Source organism: Gekko japonicus, unplaced genomic scaffold (genome assembly GCF_001447785.1).
Source record: "Gekko japonicus isolate JY-2015 unplaced genomic scaffold, Gekko_japonicus_V1.1 scaffold3232, whole genome shotgun sequence".
NCBI classification, from domain to species: domain Eukaryota; kingdom Metazoa; phylum Chordata; class Lepidosauria; order Squamata; family Gekkonidae; genus Gekko; species Gekko japonicus.
The window spans coordinates 60912-78851 of record NW_015167153.1 but is presented as its reverse complement, the minus strand read 5'-3'; the positions used below and the strand labels follow the sequence as shown (position 1 = coordinate 78851).

Sequence of the window (17940 nt, the reverse complement as noted above, 5' to 3'; positions counted from 1 at the left end):
CTTTGAGGCGTGCAGCTCTGTTTTTTCGGGTTTGGTTTGAAAATCTTGCACAGTGCTGGCAAGAGTCCGGTCTGTGAGACTCTCCCAGACACAGGTCAGGCGATGCGAGTTTACTACCGCAACGTTGACACAGGTTAAAAAAGCCCCACTTTTTCTCCATAGAATAAGAAAATAGTGGAGAAAGAAGGGGGAAAGGGGAGGGTAGAGCCCGAAGGCCAAGCTGAGGTAAACGGAACTTTCGCCCCTCAGGAAAAATAAAGTCTTTTTTTTTAAAGTTTTTGTAGATAACAAAGAAGTAACACAAAAAAGGTGGATAAGTGAGGAAAAATTCAAAGAGCCGTGAGGCAAATAGCCAAAAATATTGAACCGATCAGACCGATGGAGAAAAGGTCTTTCCAATGCGGCGGTAAGAAAGGAACTGGAGGGATGTCCGCGCCCTCCCCTCTGGGCATGCGCGGTGGGGTTCCTGTGCATGCCCGAGGTCTGGGCGCAAAAATCCGTTAAAAGAGCTTGCTACAATGCCGATCGATCCAGCGCGTGTGCACTAGATCCCATGGGTGTGAAGCACAGAGAACACGTCGAAGATCTGGGGCCTCCTCAGGCCAGTCATTTGGGAGTACTTTGGCTTGGGGAACAAGGCTAGGAACCACCTTGGGAGCAGGCTAGACTCCCAGACCCAAAATTTATGAACTAGGGATATGGGGACATGGACAGCCCCCTCCGCTGAACACCAAAGTGTACACTAGGAAGTGCCTGAACAGTATGAGTGAGTACTAAAGAACTCAGAGCTAGGATTGAGACCCTAGAAAGGAGATGGAAGACAACAAAGAATGTCTAAAATCACCTTGTCACCAAAAACATTAACTACCGTACTACATTTAGGTATTAACTCATTTAAGATGCCCACTGCAGAGTTGTGTTTTGATTAACAAAGTCGCAACCGTTTATCTACCATTTATTCATGGACATACTCTTCATTCTGTGCACAACTGAAAAATGGCAATATGCAATTCCCAGTGGTCTAATTTGCTTTCAAAAACATGTATTTACAAATTCTGGTTACAGTCCTACTTTTAATAATATGCATCTACAGAAATAAACACACATTAGCTTTTGTTTCGTATCCTCAAGTTCATCAAACTCAGCTTTCTTTTCTTTTATTGTCTGAGCACTTTTCTGCAGTATATCATGATGACCTGTTTCAATGATATCATCACTGGGTTTTAACTGGTCCCAGCGTGCTTTAAATTTCTCCAGTCCTTGAAGATACATATTAACACGGGACATCACGTTACCTTTCATCACTTCAACCTTAAAAAAAAAGACAAGATTTTTTTTAACGTTCCTCGTATTCGGCAGTTTATGAAAGAAACAGACACTATCCAAAACAAGGCATAGCCTTTCAGAATTGCAGATTTTTTTTAACGTTCCTCGTATTCGGCAGTTTATGAAAGAAACAGACACTATCCAAAACAAGGCATAGCCTTTCAGTATTGCACTATATCAGCTACATACAAGGTGCTGGTGGCACATTCAGATATAAGAGGCCAGCACATATATGGAACCACCCTGTCACCAACTCACAAAAAAACTACAAGGTATCTACTGCTGGAGCAAACAGTGGTGTGATGATGGCAAGCCCCCTAACCTTCCTAAAAGGAAATTTTGCCTCCCTGACCTAGACTATATTACATCCACTCTCAATTAATGGAGTGACAGAGCTGGATGAGTGGCATTCTATGGGGATCCCATAATTATGCCTGAGAATTGTCTCAGGCTGTGACTTGACAATGTGTGAACAGTGCACACATATTTAGACCTTAGTTGCTATCATCAATATATCTAATTCTCAGTGTGGCCCCATCAGTGGATACTTAAATCTGGAGATTGGAACCATGGACAGAAAAGCCAGATCTTTCTGCAAACCCGAAAAAAGCCTCATGTTTGCTGAAAACCTGAAAAAGTACATTAGACCCAACCCAAATAACAAAAGCAGCACCTGTAGCTTTAAGAAAGTCAGTGGCCATTGTGGCTGTTGCTTCTGTCAGTGAAAGGCCTGGGGAGAGTACAGGACCTCCAGGGCAGTTTTGGCGTTCAAGAGAGGATCCCATCAGGGTCAGGCCTGGCAGGAACCACTGTCCAACTTGATACCATATGACTTGCATGACTAACCCAGGACTGGCTGTTCGCTACTATTCAGCAGCAGCCACCCCATAAAATCCAGCGTGGTGTAGTGGTTAGAGTTTCAGACTAGTATCTGGTAGACCCACAGTCAAATTACCATTCTGCCATACAGGCTTAATGGGTGACCTTGGGAAAGTAACATATTCTTAGTCTATCCTATCTCACATGGTAGCTGTGAGGATAAAATGGAGGAGAGGAGAACCAGGTAAGCAGCTTTGATGCCCCATTTGGGAGAAAAGCAGGGTATAGGAAGCAAATAGATAATAAACATAGCCAAAGATGATGGGCAAATAAAAGGCAGATTGGTTGGTGAATGGGAAGGAGAAAAGGAAGCAGGGGAAAGTGAAGATATGGGGGTTGCCATGAGGAGGGAAATAGGAAATAGTGTGGGGAGAGGGATGCATGGAAAGTGAAGTCCCCTGTGCAAGTCTTTGCATGTCCCTTAATGAGCAACTGGGCCTGGCAGCCAAAACTGTGCAACTTGGCTATATTTTCGTGGATTTAGGCTGCAAGTGAAAGAAAGAACGCTAAAGACAGGAGGGCGGATAAAGGTGGGTTGACTGGTGGGTGGAAAAGAGAGAAGGAAACAGAAAAAAGGGATAGAGAATTGTGGAGGGGAAGAAATGAGATCCCTGCAAGTCCTTGTGGGTCCCCCACTTGTATTCAACTATACTATACTTGTAGAAGTAACACAATTAATAACAAACATAAAAATAAACATGATCGTATATTCTGAATATGCTCACCATACATTGCCATGCCTGCACAGAGCTCCAGGGTGTCCATTCAAGATATTATTACTGTACACCAAAAATGTAAATCGTGACTATAACAAACCAATGTTTGAAACCATATATATCATTTGCTGCCGTTTCCTATCAAATTGTACACTTAGTCGCAAACCCATAGGCAGTACCGTGCAATGTGTCGGACAGCCCTCAGAGGTCTAAGCCATTTCAGGATCAGAGTTCACAATTCCTTGTTCATATTGATCATATTTTCATAACATTCTGCACTACGCTCATCCTTCAGGGACACCTTATTGCCGTGTGTACATTCCCAGCTTTTCAATACAATACAGTAGGCAGGGACCAACAAATGCACCTTCCCTACTTCCTCCCTCCATCTACCTCTGAACAAAAAGACGTTTGTGATCCATCCCAATTTACCTGTTCTTTAATCATAAGTTGATGGCTTTCCATCATTAATTCAAATTTGTCCCATGTAGCTCTCAGATTGCTGATGGTGTCAATGCCCCCACCAGCCACAGTCCGAAGGAGCTTGTTTTTACCTTCTGCTTCTTGAAACAGGAGGAAAACCTAAATAAAAAGATTTTAGATGAATATGATGATATAGACAAAACCTGCACTCTCATTGCGATTTTTTAGATTTATACTCTACTTTTGCTTGCTAATAAGCGGAACATTATTAATCAAGTTTTTCGGTCAACATACGGATAAATATTATATTTATATTTATTTACGTATTATATTTATTTATTTGCGTTATTTATAGTCCACTTTTCTCGCTTGGACTGGAGGCAGAGTACACAGAGCAAGTCAACACAATCAACAAGAGGGGACGTTGTAATAAACAATGCAATAGGATTAGGGACTATAGAACCGACCGGAAATCTAAAAACAGAGTTCAAAAGAAAAATATGTTCAGTAAAATGGCTTCAACTGACTGAGAAGCACAGAACTCTGCTTAGGATAGTACTGCCAGTCTCCAAACAGCTTCTTTAAAGGATATGTCTGCGTGTGATATATACACAGACTGGAAATTCCTGGGCTTTGTTAACATACAGAACCTCTGCTCTCAAAAACTTATACCCTGAAACTCTTATTGGCCGCTAAGGTGCTACTGGACATGAATCTAACTGTTCTACTGCAGACCAACATGGCTACCTCCTGAAAAGAACTTCAGCAGAGTTTAAATAGCTGTATTCTTTAATCCAGTTGCCAATTCTTCTATTTATCCCAGGTAAATATTCAAAGATGGATCAATGCAAACCAACACATATGTTTACCTCAACAGAAAAATACATTCCAATGCAATTGCAGCAATGACTATTCTCTTAACTGAACAAAGTTTGAGTCCAGTGGCACCTTTAAGACCAACAAAGTTTAATTCTGGGTATAAACTTTTGTGTGCGTGCACACTTCATCAGATACATTGAAATGGTTTTCCTCAAGCCTTACACATACGTAGAGAGAGGGGGGTGGGGTTAATTCCCAGGAAGGGCCAGTTAGAGTTAAAATGCATAAGTAACCGGACAATAAGTATAGCTGAGATTGGATTAAAGCAGTTGTTTAATTGGATTAAAGCAGCAAATTAGCATTTACAAATACAAGAGTTAACAAACAGATGTGAGAACTACGTTTGAGTCCGGTGGCACTTAGTTCTCACATCTGTTTGTTCACTCTTGTATTTGTATGCTAATTTGCTGCCATTCACAGGTCTTAACAACGGCTTTAATCCAATCTGTATGTAAAGCTTGAAGAAAACTGTTTCACTGTACCTGATGAAGTGTGCATAAACACGAAAGCTCATATCCAGAATTAAACTTTGTTGGTCTTAAAGGTGCCACTGGACTCACTTCCTTCTGTTGCTTCCAAACAACACGGCTACTCACCTGAATTTATTATCTTAATTGTTTTACATCTGGCCATTCTAACATAAGCTGGGTTTCATCCAGTCCACCACAGCTAAAATACCCATGTGTGTTTCTTAAGAGTTGGACTGGAGAAAGAGGTGGGAGGCACGCACAGATCTCCCATTCTACATACTGGGCTGGCACTCTGAGAAACAGTGCATGCCAAGGCAGGAACGGATAAGAGGATCCCACTGTGCTCACAAACTCAGCCTCCTTCTGAATGGACTGAGCCTCAGCTTTATCCTTTTCTTCACATTACAGAGGTTATGTTATGGCTCCAGTCATCAATCTCTTTACCATGGAACATCCCACTAACTTCTGCAAAGTAGATGCACTGTGGATTGTACTATACCCCATTGTGAGATGGGATCCAAAGAACAATGTAACCACTTCTGTATAGCCAAGGTAGCTTAGTGCTAGACAATGAGCAAGCTCCACTTCTGAAACAGTGGAGATCGATAAAGCTTGTGATATATGGCCTGAGAGCCTGATGTTCAAAGGGGGAAAAAAGGAAAAATGTTCCAGAGATGTCCAAGTCTTTGAATGTGCTTGAAGTAGTTCTGTGGAATCCTCCCAAGGAGATCTTCCCCTACATTTTTAATAGCAAACATTGCTGCCCTTATTTAAGGGACACAGAAGATAAATAAGTTACCCAATAAGAAGAGAAATAATATCAATGAGCCAAAGAGGGGGAAATACAATGAAATCTGTGCCTAATGGAAAACGAGCTGAGTATGCCAAAATAAGAGTGTGGTAACAGAACAATTTTCTCAAATAAAAATCATGGCATTCAAGTTGTGACTGTAAACAGAACTGTTAGGACTAATTTAAAATATCTTTCTTAATGGTGTAGAAAAACATTACCTCTCCTTTTTTTCCTGTTAAGTTTCTATAGTTTAAATTATCTTGCGCTATTTCATCCACACTTTGGGGTCTGGTTATTAAACTTTCCATGGCATCACTAAGGAATGAAGAAATCTCATGCAGATGAGCTACATAAAGAAAAATGAAAACAAATGCATTAGATTAATGAAAAACCTTTTCATTAATAGCCTCTCCAGCTCACATATGATGGTGCATAGCTGATGAAGACACACATTTCAACAGTACAGAAGCGATATCCATGCAGGAAATCATCCCACGCAACGTGGCCTGAAATCAGAGCATACGTGTCACTTCCTATATGGAATCCAAATACTTTAGTACAGGGGTGGCCAAACTGTGGCTCGGGAGCCACATGCGGCTCTTTCACACATTGTGTAGCTCCCAGTAGGGCAGCTGGGGAAGCAAAGGGAAGGCATACTTTTTCTCCCTCCCTCCCTCTCTTCCTTCCTTCCCCCTCCCTCCCATGTATTTGCTTTCTTTGTTTCTCTCTTTCCACCTCTTTCAGTCTTCCTTTCCGCCTGTCTCTCTTTTTCTCTCTCTTAGACAGATAAATACCATTAGCAAACAAATAACTATAATTGGACAGATAAATATCATTATCAATATCTGTTTTTACCCCTTTTATTTTTGGCAGTCTTGTTTAATGCTAATAAAAAGCAAATCTGCCTATTTTAAAATAAAAACGTAATATTTGTTCATGTCTTGCGGCTCTCAAACATCTGATGTTTATTTTACGTGGCTCTTAAGTTCAGCAAGTTTGGCCACCCCTACTTTAGTACTTGTATATCTCTAGGACTCACCAGAAATTACAGAGTTTGGCAGTTCCTAGGAAAGTGTGATGTCATTTCCAGGTTTTCACTGGAAGTGATGTTAATGCCATCACTCTGACAGCAACTGCTTAATTTATTTTTCTCTTGCTGGCCAACAGAGCAGCGGTGGGCAGAAGGGGTTGCCAGAGGGAGGTCTTTCACCATAGGGGGAGATCTTGCAACTCTATGTATAGCCCATTCTTCTTACAAAGAGCTCAGAGTAATGCACACTGTCTTCCCCTCCTGCATTTTATCCTCACAACTACCCAGTGAGGTAGGTTAGGTTACTCTACCCTGTGACTTGCAAAAGGTTACTCAAAAAGCTTCATGGCAGACGGGGGATTTGAATCCAGGTCTCCCAGACCATAGCATAACATTGTAACTGCTATACTATACCAGCTCACTGGTTGAAAGTACTCATGCCAAACTTTGTACTTTTCAAAATTCACCCAGTTTCTTAATTTTTATCATAAGAAAACAAAACAAGTGCTTTGCCCCTTCCTGAAACAAAACAAAAACAACAGAACAGAAACCACTGAATTGCCTTGTGCTAACTATATTTCTGTTACTGTTGGGGGTGGGGACAGAAGGGCATCGTTTGCCCACTGCTTTAAATTTAGGGTTATAACTATGCATAAAGTCCAGCCTACAGTAAAATAATATTAACAATTCATCCCAAAACAATTTAGAGGGTGATCTTTTGCTTAAAAATACACAAAGCCACTGAAACCAATGGCAATTACAGGGAAGTAAGCATAGCACTTTGTACAGAGTTATAAAAGGGGTTTACAGATGGCACAAAGGGCAAACAACTATTTACAACTATTTTGCAAAACAAGAACTTCCCTCCCTTGTGTATTACCTTGTACAGATTTTCTTAAAGACATCACAAGAGCATCATACAACTTCTGGATGAGATCATCAACCATAGTCTTCACAGGGTTGCAGTTCACAATTATGCAATCTACTTTCATGGTGCTTCAAAAGTTAAGACAACAGATTTCAAATGATCAGAGACAGAACATTACTGGTTATTTTTCACATTATTAAGCAAAGTTTAAAATAAACATTGGAAATTTGATTCATTTTCTCATGCAATACTGTTTTATAATTTGGGTATATACCAACAAAAATCTTTCATGTGGAAGTACAGAAATATATCACGAGAAATGACAACTTTACTTGGAATAATTACAATTGTACTTGTCCTGAAAAAAACTATATATGCATACAAGCCTTGGTTCTAAAGATGAAGGGTACCATCCTATTCTGTTCATGTTTCAATCAAGGCACAATAACCTAATCTCCAAAATTCTTTGGACTATGTCATCTTAGATGCGCTGGATATCATATTATAATTCCATTTATCTATGAACACAACCCTAGATTGCTGGAACAAATCAGGAATTTAACTGTATGTTTTCTCAATTAAGGTGATAAGTATGAGCCCTACATAACTGAAACAAAATATTCTGCAGCTACTAGGAGTATTAGTCCCAATCCAACAGTATGTTGTCATTGAAAGAGCTCTGATAACACATGTAAAAGTTCCCACAGAAGCTTCTCTTTCAGTCCAAAGTTAGGTGTAGCTAGTTCCACACAGGCAATAGATCTACAAAGAACCAGATTTAGCCAGAAGTAATTCTTAACCTGTGCTGCAACTACAGGGCCGCATCAGGGCTCTTATGAAACTCTGTGCTGAAGCCCTGTATCAAATGTTTCTCGCTAACACTAACAAATCTAGCTAACCCACAACCAATTGGGGAATTTCAGACTTCATGTTGTTGGTCAGTTGCACAGTCGAGTCTGAATCTTCGCGACCCCATGGACCACATCACGCCAGGCCCTCCTCAGACTTCATAGGTTATTGCAAATCAACCTCATGAGTTTACCATTTCACATAACACCTTTACTTGAGTGCATGCAAGCACTGAAACAATACTTTCACAGTCTCATAAATAACTATACTATTAGCACTGTATCCAGTCCCCATGAAGTCAATGGGAATCTTCTGAGAAGTTTTAGTCTAAGACTGGAACCATATTCCACAGAAAAAATAAGAGCCGAATAAATATTAAATATATATATATCCAAAGTAGATTTATGCTATCAAACATGACTAATAATAATAATTAAAAATTATCCTATAGCTTTGTGTGCTGAATAGCCAAGAGATCCTAGGATTGTCTGGCAGCCACAAATTCTAGCTCTTAAAGTTGTGCTAGTGATGAGCTAACCTTGTTTTTAGGGGCTCAGAGAGCTCAGAGAGAACTGTGACTGACCCAAGGTCAACCAGCTGGCTTCATGTGGAGGAGTGGGGAATCAAACCCAGTTCTCCAGATAAGAGTCTGCTGCTCTTAACCACCACACCAAAACTGGCTCCCTTTCAAACATGACTGATCTGGTAGTCTATTATTCACACAGAATTCTTTCACAAAACAATACCTTGGTAGACGCTCTACTTCTTTCCCTCTCACTTTTAGTGCCTTGAAGTTTTTTTCCCAATCCTGTTCAGTAAAAAGGTGATTCTCCACCATAGCTTCCATATCCACTTGTCCCATTACAATCCACTCCTTTTCCATAATGTTTTTTTTAAATAACAGAGAAAAAAAATCTTATTTTATTAGCTACTCAGCACAGTATTCTTTTCAAATTAAGCAAAATAGTTAGGTACTACCAGGAGATACAGATGCATCTGCTGAAGTTGACTGAGCTCAGAATGCATTAAATGAGTAAATAATAAATCAGAGCACAATCCATACCTCTCAGGCTCAAAGTGCAGGCATGCAGCTGTGTATCAGCCACTGCCCATGGAGGATGGGGACGCCCTATGTGGAGGTGACATTCATGGCCTATCAACATTCCACAGGGCCTCTAAAATGGAGCTGTTCTGCCAGACCTTTGGATGAGGCGGCAGGCATCCAACAAAGCCGGCCTCCCTTGCTGAAGCCTTCCATCTTTACACAGCCCAGACCAAGAAGACCGAGGGATCTAGCGGCACCTGTTTTGGAGACTGTATACTTAAACTGCCAGCGCTACCTGTTTTAAATTATACTGTTTTTAACTGTTCTTAAATATTGTATTAATGTGTTTATTTATTGACCCATTGCAATGAGCCGAATGGCTTGAGAACCTGTTATGTGATCTGTCCTGACCCCGCTTGCGGGGAGGGCAGGATACAAGTCTAAATAAATAAATAGACAGATAAAATAAATAAATGGCTCATGCATCAGACTGCATCCGGGGAGGGGTGAAAAGGAACAGCAAGAGTCAGGAGGCTTTGTGAGCATTTACAGGACCAGAAGTCACTGCCAATTTCCCTTGTTTCTCCACTTACCTCACCCAGCAGAAAGTCCCGTCCTTAATGTTTGATCCTTGATAAGTGCTCTGACACACCCACGGGATGACCTCCAACACCAACCCCTTACACCCTCCAATTTTTACATGTCTGATGCAGTGGGGGGCAGATATGCACTATATACCCCATCCTTGGGGTCTCTTTACATATCGGATTCTATATGCTATCCTCTATCCATATAGCAAAGGACTGAATTTTGTCCTCTGTTAGCATTGAAGTTGCGACTGCTACTTTTCCACAATGCATTTCAAACATATGTATACATGCTCATCATCAGGATTCTTCCAGCTGATCTTCTGCAACTGCTCTTGCTCTTCCCTGCGGACCTTTTTCAAATTCTAACTGAGCCAACGCTGCTTAGTATTCTCTAACCACACTGGTAACAACTGACTAGGAATTCATTCTTGCCCTTTAAATTAGACATACACGCTTCTGCCCTTTACATGTTTCCGGCAGGAAATGCTAGAGTAATACCAGTGGCATCGAAACAAACATTATTGCCGGAGGAAGTGTGACGAGATCTCAGGAGCTTAATGTTAAGCATCATTATCTCAATTAAACACAAACGAATACAAATCAGTGTTGGGCAGCTGGTAAAATACTCATCCTCAAAAAGTCCCTGAACCAAACAGCAAATATTTATGCACCTTAAATTGGTCCGCAACCTCTGCCAATCTTCTGAACAAGTTTTCTGCTTTAGTAAAAGTAGTCAGAAATCCACTTGCATTTCTTTCAGTCATAACAGAAAAAATGCACTCCTCATCCGTCTCGCTCACTCCCCGAAACTGATTGGGAATAGAGATGAATCTCTTCATTTCTCTGTAGTATCGTGCTCGCACTTCTTCAAAAGGAGGTTTAAACTGTAACCTCCCTTGTCTGAAAAAAGATTTCAAAATAAATTAAAACTAGTATTTCTCAGACATTTAATCCTCAAATCACATCTTGGAACAGCAATTATTCATTGGTTGTAATGAAAACTCAAGGATCTTTCATCAGTTTTACCAGCAGGGAGGAAAAAAATCTTACTTGTAAGTTAGATCAATGTTTATTTCTGGCAGATTTTCATTGAGTGCCTCCAAACCCATCTGATACTGATGCTCCAGGGCTTTGTATAGTTGATGATTCCAGTGCAGTCTCCAAGCTTTCATGTCACGTGAAAGGAAACCCTACAATTTGACAATATTAGAATGCAATTACATCAGCATTCTCAATTATGGAAGCCATTTATCAAATGCAACGGTTTTCCTTTTCAAGAACAGACTGTACAGGTGGTGGACATGTGAAAAAGCGATAATAAGAACAACCAACCAAACTAAATGGCCTCTGGGTACCCTTTCAACCCAGTCACTGCAATCTAACTTCTCACTGTATGTGCAGGAGCATGACTATTCCCTATTCTCTGAAATTACCAAAACAGCTCAATATCCTTGTTGAGTTGTTCCACCACAAAAGTTAACTAGGGAAGGCCACTTAGCAAAGAGTTCCATCGGAGATTTGCAGTAGAGGTTCAAACTCCCTGGAGGGGGAAAAAGACCCATCAATACAGGTTTAACTGGATGTTATTTACCATGTAATAGTATTTAGCTCCATGCCATGAAAAGCTTCAGCTGCTCATTTCCATACATTAGGCCTCAAAAATCTTACTTGTAAGTTAGATCAATGTTTATTTCTGGCAGATTTTCATTGAGTGCCTCCAAACCCATCTGATACTGATGCTCCAGGGCTTTGTATAGTTGATGATTCCAGTGCAGTCTCCAAGCTTTCATGTCACGTGAAAGGAAACCCTACAATTTGACAATATTAGAATGCAATTACATCAGCATTCTCAATTATGGAAGCCATTTATCAAATGCAACGGTTTTCCTTTTCAAGAACAGACTGTACAGGCATCTTTAGAGGCTGCGTAGCTACAGAATACTCTATATAAGAACAACCAACCAAACTAAATGGGCTCTGGGTACCCTTTCAACCCAGTCACTGCAATCTAACTTCTCACTGTATGTGCAGGAGCATGACTATTCCCTATTCTCTGAAATTACCAAAACAGCTCAATATCCTTGTTGAGTTGTTCCACCTCTAAAATTAACTAGGGAAGGGCACTTAGCCAAGAGTTCCATCGGAGATTTGCAGTAGAGAATCAAACTCCCCGGAGGGGGAAAAAGACTCATCAATACAGGTTTAACTGGATGTTATTTACCATGTAATAGTATTTAGCTCCATGCCATGAAACGCTTCAGCTGTTCATTTCCATACATTAAAGGTAAAGGTAAAGGTTCCCTTGCTCGAAAGCCAGTCAAATCCGACTCTAGGGTTGCGTTGAAACAACAGAATCCTAAATGCCGAATGGACTCCTAAAATTCTAACAAGTGTAATTTTGGCTGTGAGTGGGCCATGCCACTCAATGATCTGCAACCACTCAATGATCTGCAAAGCTGAGCAAGAGACTCAGCTATGAATTTCACATACACTGCAGATGAACGAAACATTTCATCCACAGCCACTATTTTCAAAAGTTACGATAGATGTAATAAGCTGATGTATTTGTAAGAAATGTTTTGCTAAGAAGCAGTGCACACCAAGTACATTAACATTAGCTTCCCACCCTATTTAATTTACGAATTTCAGTACCAATGAAGGCGTACCTGTGCCTCAAGGCCAGAAAAAACAGCTCGCAGCTCCTGTAACCCGTCTTTCCAGCGTTGCTGCTGCCGAAGCAGATCGATGTTCATCAGCCCAACAACCTACCAAGAAGGCCGAAGCAGATCGATGTTCATCAGCCCAACAACCTACCAAGAAGAATTTAGCTGACATTAAAACTTGTCGACAACCAGGTAGGAAGAAAGATGGAAACAACACACAAAAGATTAAAAATACCTTTTCAGCAAAAGTAGTGTGCCATTTTCTTAACTTTCTGTTTTCTGTGGCAAGCCGTTCTGCTGCACTTTGGAGCTTTTTTATGTATGCTTCTAATACTTTAGGGTTATCCCAGGTTATTGGTCCCTCAGACTTTGAGTGCTACCAAGGAAAGGAAACGTTGTGGTTACACAAAAGTTTACATTTTTGCATTTCCATAAAGTACAGCAAATCACGCACTGTCCATATTTAGGGGTACAAAAAAGATATCCAAAGAAGTGAGCACTGACTCATGAAAGCTCCTACCCTGCCACAAATTTTGTTAGTCCTTAAGGTGCTACTGGAGTCTACAGACAGACGACCCAACTTGGTTATTATGAATTAAACGAAAGCAAAAGAAAGTGTCAAATAGAAAAAGGAATCAATGCTTCTCAGTAGGGACAGATACGCAAGGAAACTGATACTCCCCAGTGTGGCAACCCCTTTCCCTGCAAAAAAGAGCCTCTGCTACTGCTGATCCAAGGAAAAGTCACCCTTCCAAAAGAATGAAAGCCAGTTTACCTGCCCACTCTTTCTCTGTAAATGTTTCCCTATCATTACAACTGCTATACCACTCAGAGAAAACATAAAATAAGTTGAAATTGATAAGAGATTTGTAATTTTCACCACACTTTCGTTCCAAACTGTAGGCTACCTCACTGCAGAGATCAAGGGAAGAAAGCCTTTTCATTTTCAAGATTCCCCCCTCCCCCCATCAAAAGCAGTGAGTGTCTGCCTGCTAGCACTGGAGGGGGGAAAAACCAAGAGGTGAAACTGACAAATATTCCCATTTTCACATCTGAAATGCCCCTAAAGATTCAAGACAGAGCTGAAGTGTCAGGGACAAATCCTTTGTCAATTTCACCTCATTTCACCTTGAAAGTATAATGGGACTCACTAATATGCAACTTAAACTCAATGGCAAACAGCATTTTAGCACAGCTAAGGATAAAAGAGCAGCAGGGAAATGTAGATAGGAAGGGTTAAACATCTTTACCAAGTACATCATGGGCCACACTTCTAGACAACTAGAGATAATAGCATTATTTCTATTTTACATCAGAAATTATTGTATTTCGTTGGCAAAAGAAGCTCCAAAAACTGCTATGAATAAACCAGCACTTAAAAAAGACAACACAGGAATGCAATGATTTGGAAAAAAACATAGCTAGAATTCTCAGGAATAAAAGTGGGTACTGTTGAGACCAGAGAAAAGAAGCTAGCACAAAAACACCCTGAGAGTCAGGATCCCAAAATAAAAAGATGCTCTAATTCAACACCCAAAATATTCTGAGCTGCCTATTTCCCCCAAAGTAAACTGCTCTCTTTTATACTGCCATTTTCAATGTGGACTTTTTTTGTATTCCCTATATTGTCAAAGCAAGTGAAAGATTCTAAACAGGATTGACCATTGAATAATCTAGTTATTACCCCAGTCCCCCAAAAAAGTGTAGTGGTTAAGTGTGTGGACTCTAATCTGGGAGAAGTGGGTTTGATTCCCTACTCCTCCACTTGCAGCTGCTGGATGACCTTGGACAAGCCATAGTTCTGTCACAGCTTCTCTCAAGGGCAAGGTCTGGAAAGAGCTCTCTCAGCCCCACCTACCTCACTGGGTGTCTGTTGTGGGGAGGGGAGGGGAAAGGAGTTTGTAAACCGCTCTGAGACACCGAGTGAAGGGCGGGGTATAAATCCAATCTCTTCTCTTCTTCTTCTGAAAAGTAAATCCTGATGATTTCAGAATAGGGTTGCCAGTCCCCAGTTGGGGGCAGAGAATCCCCAGTTTTGCAAGCTCCTGCCTGCTGCTGGCTGGCAGGAGGACCCCCTCCCCGAAAGGGAACATGGAGCGATGTGCCTATCTCACCCGGAAGTGACTAGGTTGCGCGGTAGGGTGACGTTCTGGGTTTTGGACAAAACTCTGTTTGAGGCAATGTTACCCTAGAGTTTTGCCAAAAAACCCAGAGCGTCAGCCCCTACATACCCATGTCACTTCTGGGTGACGTAAGTATAGCACACAATGTCACTTCTGGTGGAATCAGCACATTGGGGGTGACACTTCTGGCTCCTGGTGAATCCCCCCCATCCTCCCACCAGTGTCTCAAAGGGATCTGACAACCCTGTTTCAGAAGGAAACTTCCAAGGAATCGTAACTGGGATCACAGCCTAATTGTCATAGTAGAAGAAAACAAAAGTTCCTGGGTCCATTACCATTTGCTATATTTCTTCCATTAGCAAAATGTTGTGTATGTTTATGCCTCAGCATAATGTGTTCAATGTAACAAAACAGTTTGCTTCCATGTGTCTAAGATGAACAAAAATAAATCATTTTCAAAACAATAGGCTTAGTTTAGAAAACTATTTTGGACAAGATGAAATGTAATCAGCTCCATTAGTCAGTAGAAACATAGGCAGGCAGACAACAGAAAGGAGATGTGTAAAAATCATGCATCTTGAAGGAAGTAAAAAAGTATTAATTGAATAAAAATTACTTTAATTATCTGTTCAAATGCTAAGGCTGATTGCAGCATCATTGGTTTTTGACTTGGAATCATCTGTTGATCAATAGAGTTGTAAAAATGTGCCACCTATAAAAGCAAAGAGATATTAGGCTCATTATGCACAAGCACCATATCTTCAGTTATTTCTTTCAGTATTACACCCTTTGTCCTTCTTAACATTGGTATTCTTAGCACACAGGTACTCGAAGTAGACCTCCCCAATCATAATAATGAAAAACAACAATATAAATCCAAAAACTAACAGTATCCAAACAGCATCCAGAGATGCCCAAGGAAAAAAAATTAAAAGTCAGGACAACAAAATTCAATAGATTCAGCTATAAAAACACAGAAATCAACAGCAGAAAAACAACATTTGTATAATTTGCAGCAAAAAGTTACAAATGAGAAGAACAAAAAATCAGCACAATAATAAAAACCACCACCATCCTTTTGACAGCATTCTGTATAGTTAAACTCAAGGACATCCAACCATGTTGATGGGCAGTAGATTTTCTCCCTCTCCCAAAGTACTAGAACTTGAGGGCATCCAATGAAGCTGATGAGCAGTAGGTTCAGGACAGACAAAAGAAAATACTACTTTATACAGAGAGTGATTAAAATGTGGAATTCGCTGCCAGAGGATGTAGTGATGGTCACAAGAATAAACAGCTTTAAAAGGGAATTAGATAGATTCAGGGAGAATAAGTCTATCAATGGCTACTAGCTATGGTGATTGAGGGGAACCTTCACATTCAGAGGCACTACTCCTCTGAATTCCAGATCCAAGAGACAACATCAGGGGAAGCCCTCGGCCTCTATGCCCTGTTGTTGGCCATCCAAAGGACCTGACTGGCTACCATGTAAGACAAGTTGCTGGATTAAATGGACCCCTGGTCTGATCCAGCAGGGCCTTTCTTACGTTCTAATATAACCTGTAGCTTATGCTGTCACCTGTTTGAGAATAACCGCTTGCTTGAAGAATTTTTGTGCAATATTTGAAGCTTGCTGTATTTTGGCAGGAATAACAAAGCCAAACGCTGAAAGCTGACGAACTTCTCTTATGAGGATCACCAAACGATCTGAATAATGTATTTTTAATGCTCCATCAGAATGATCCAGTTCCATAACAAGATTGCTAGCCTGTATACTAAGCAAAAAAAGTAAATTATTAGCCAATATATTTCTAAACTAAATTTTTTATAGTCTATAGACTTAACTGGCATTTGTCTCCAAGAGACTTTTTCATTTTCCATTCGAGACTAGAACTGCCATATAAGCATAAAAAGGAGCTGGCCCAAATCTTTTCAACCACCACGACCTCTGAAGATGAAGATTTTAAAAGCACCCTGCATGAAGGAAGGTTTCAGAGCATTTTGTTGATTCTTTCCCATCAGAGAAGGAGGTGGTGCCAGGTGCAGATCGCCAAACAGTGGACAAAAAGGGAAACTACTACTCCGTCTTGTAGTGGACAACACTATGAAGGAAATAGCTCTGCTTCTTCCATCAGGAGGAATGAACCCCATATCACGCTCACTGTGTTTCAGAGATCATTGTTTTAGGGAGGAGGTGAAAGACGTAATCATCTCTTTCATTCTAGCTATCCCTCAGTTTTATCATGCCCTTTGTCCAAAGAGTTCAAGACAGTATACTCATTCTGCCCTCTTCCACTTGATCTTTACAAGAAGGACGTAAACTAGATTGTGAGAAAGTGATTAGCCTAAGGTCCCCCGGGAGCTTAAACTGTTAAGCAAAGACTTGAAGTCAGGTCCCTGAGATCATAATCCAACACTATACCATAGGGGTGTGCATTCAAATCGACCCGAGCCAAAAATCTACCTGAAAAATACCAGTAAGATTTCGGCATCCCAAATGTATCCAGATTTTCTTGGGAGAACCAGGGAAAAAATCCTGAAAAAATCCCAGATATATTCAGGAATCACCAGGTAGATCTGAAAACAGCAAATACGAGGGAGCAGATTTTTCCCACCTCTCCACTGTTTCTCAGGCTTCTACTGCAGTCCCTTTAAAGTTCAAAGGAACTTTAGAAGACATCCTGAAGATCAGCTATCCTAGTGGGAAGCAGACTGTTCCCACCAGCTTGGCTTGAGGCTGGCTTCTCATGCATCCCGGTTTAAACTGGGCTGCAGAAGAAGCCAGCCCCAGAATTTGCTGTGCCACCGGGAGCACAACAGCTTCTGGGGCTTGCTTCTCCTGCAGCCTGCAAAAGAAACAAGTCCAGCCAGGATTGAGCTCAGGTTTGCGCTGATTTCTCCTGCAGCTTGGTTTAAGCCAGGCTGCAGGCAAAGCCAAAGCAGCCCCAGGATCGTGCTGGCTTTTTAAAAAACGATATTTTTCTTCTCGGGTCTACTGGACCCCCAAAAATTCAGGATTTCCAAAAAATACCAGATCTGAATACCATATCAGTATTGGAATCTGGGATTTTTTGGAAATCTCGAATTTTTGGGGGGTCCAATAGACCCTAACTGAAAATACCGATTTAAAAAAATATTGCTCACCCCTACTATACCATGCCAGCTCTTCTTTCTTTGCTGGTTGTCACAAGATAGCAGTCATGCTTCCCTCAGTTCGTTGGGCTCCCCAATCTGCTACTGGAAGAGAGATCTTTACCTAGCCTTACTGTAGATATGCACCTGCTTG

General features: G+C 40.9%; 1 protein-coding gene across 1 annotated transcript in view; it reads right to left on the bottom strand.

The window, feature by feature from the left end:
• DYNC2H1 (dynein, cytoplasmic 2, heavy chain 1) overlaps positions 1–17940 on the bottom strand; it is a 132967-nt gene that overhangs the window by 95250 nt on the left and 19777 nt on the right. Inside the window, exons 12-22 of the mRNA XM_015413100.1 lie at positions 16234–16429; positions 15271–15366; positions 12767–12907; positions 12535–12633; positions 11537–11676; positions 10540–10768; positions 8980–9107; positions 7397–7512; positions 5705–5832; positions 3354–3503; positions 1106–1311 (exon numbers count right to left, since the gene is read on the bottom strand). Of these exons, the coding sequence (XP_015268586.1) occupies positions 1106–1311; positions 3354–3503; positions 5705–5832; positions 7397–7512; positions 8980–9107; positions 10540–10768; positions 11537–11676; positions 12535–12633; positions 12767–12907; positions 15271–15366; positions 16234–16429 (1629 nt within the window). The remainder of the gene's footprint in view (positions 1–1105; positions 1312–3353; positions 3504–5704; positions 5833–7396; positions 7513–8979; positions 9108–10539; positions 10769–11536; positions 11677–12534; positions 12634–12766; positions 12908–15270; positions 15367–16233; positions 16430–17940) is intronic.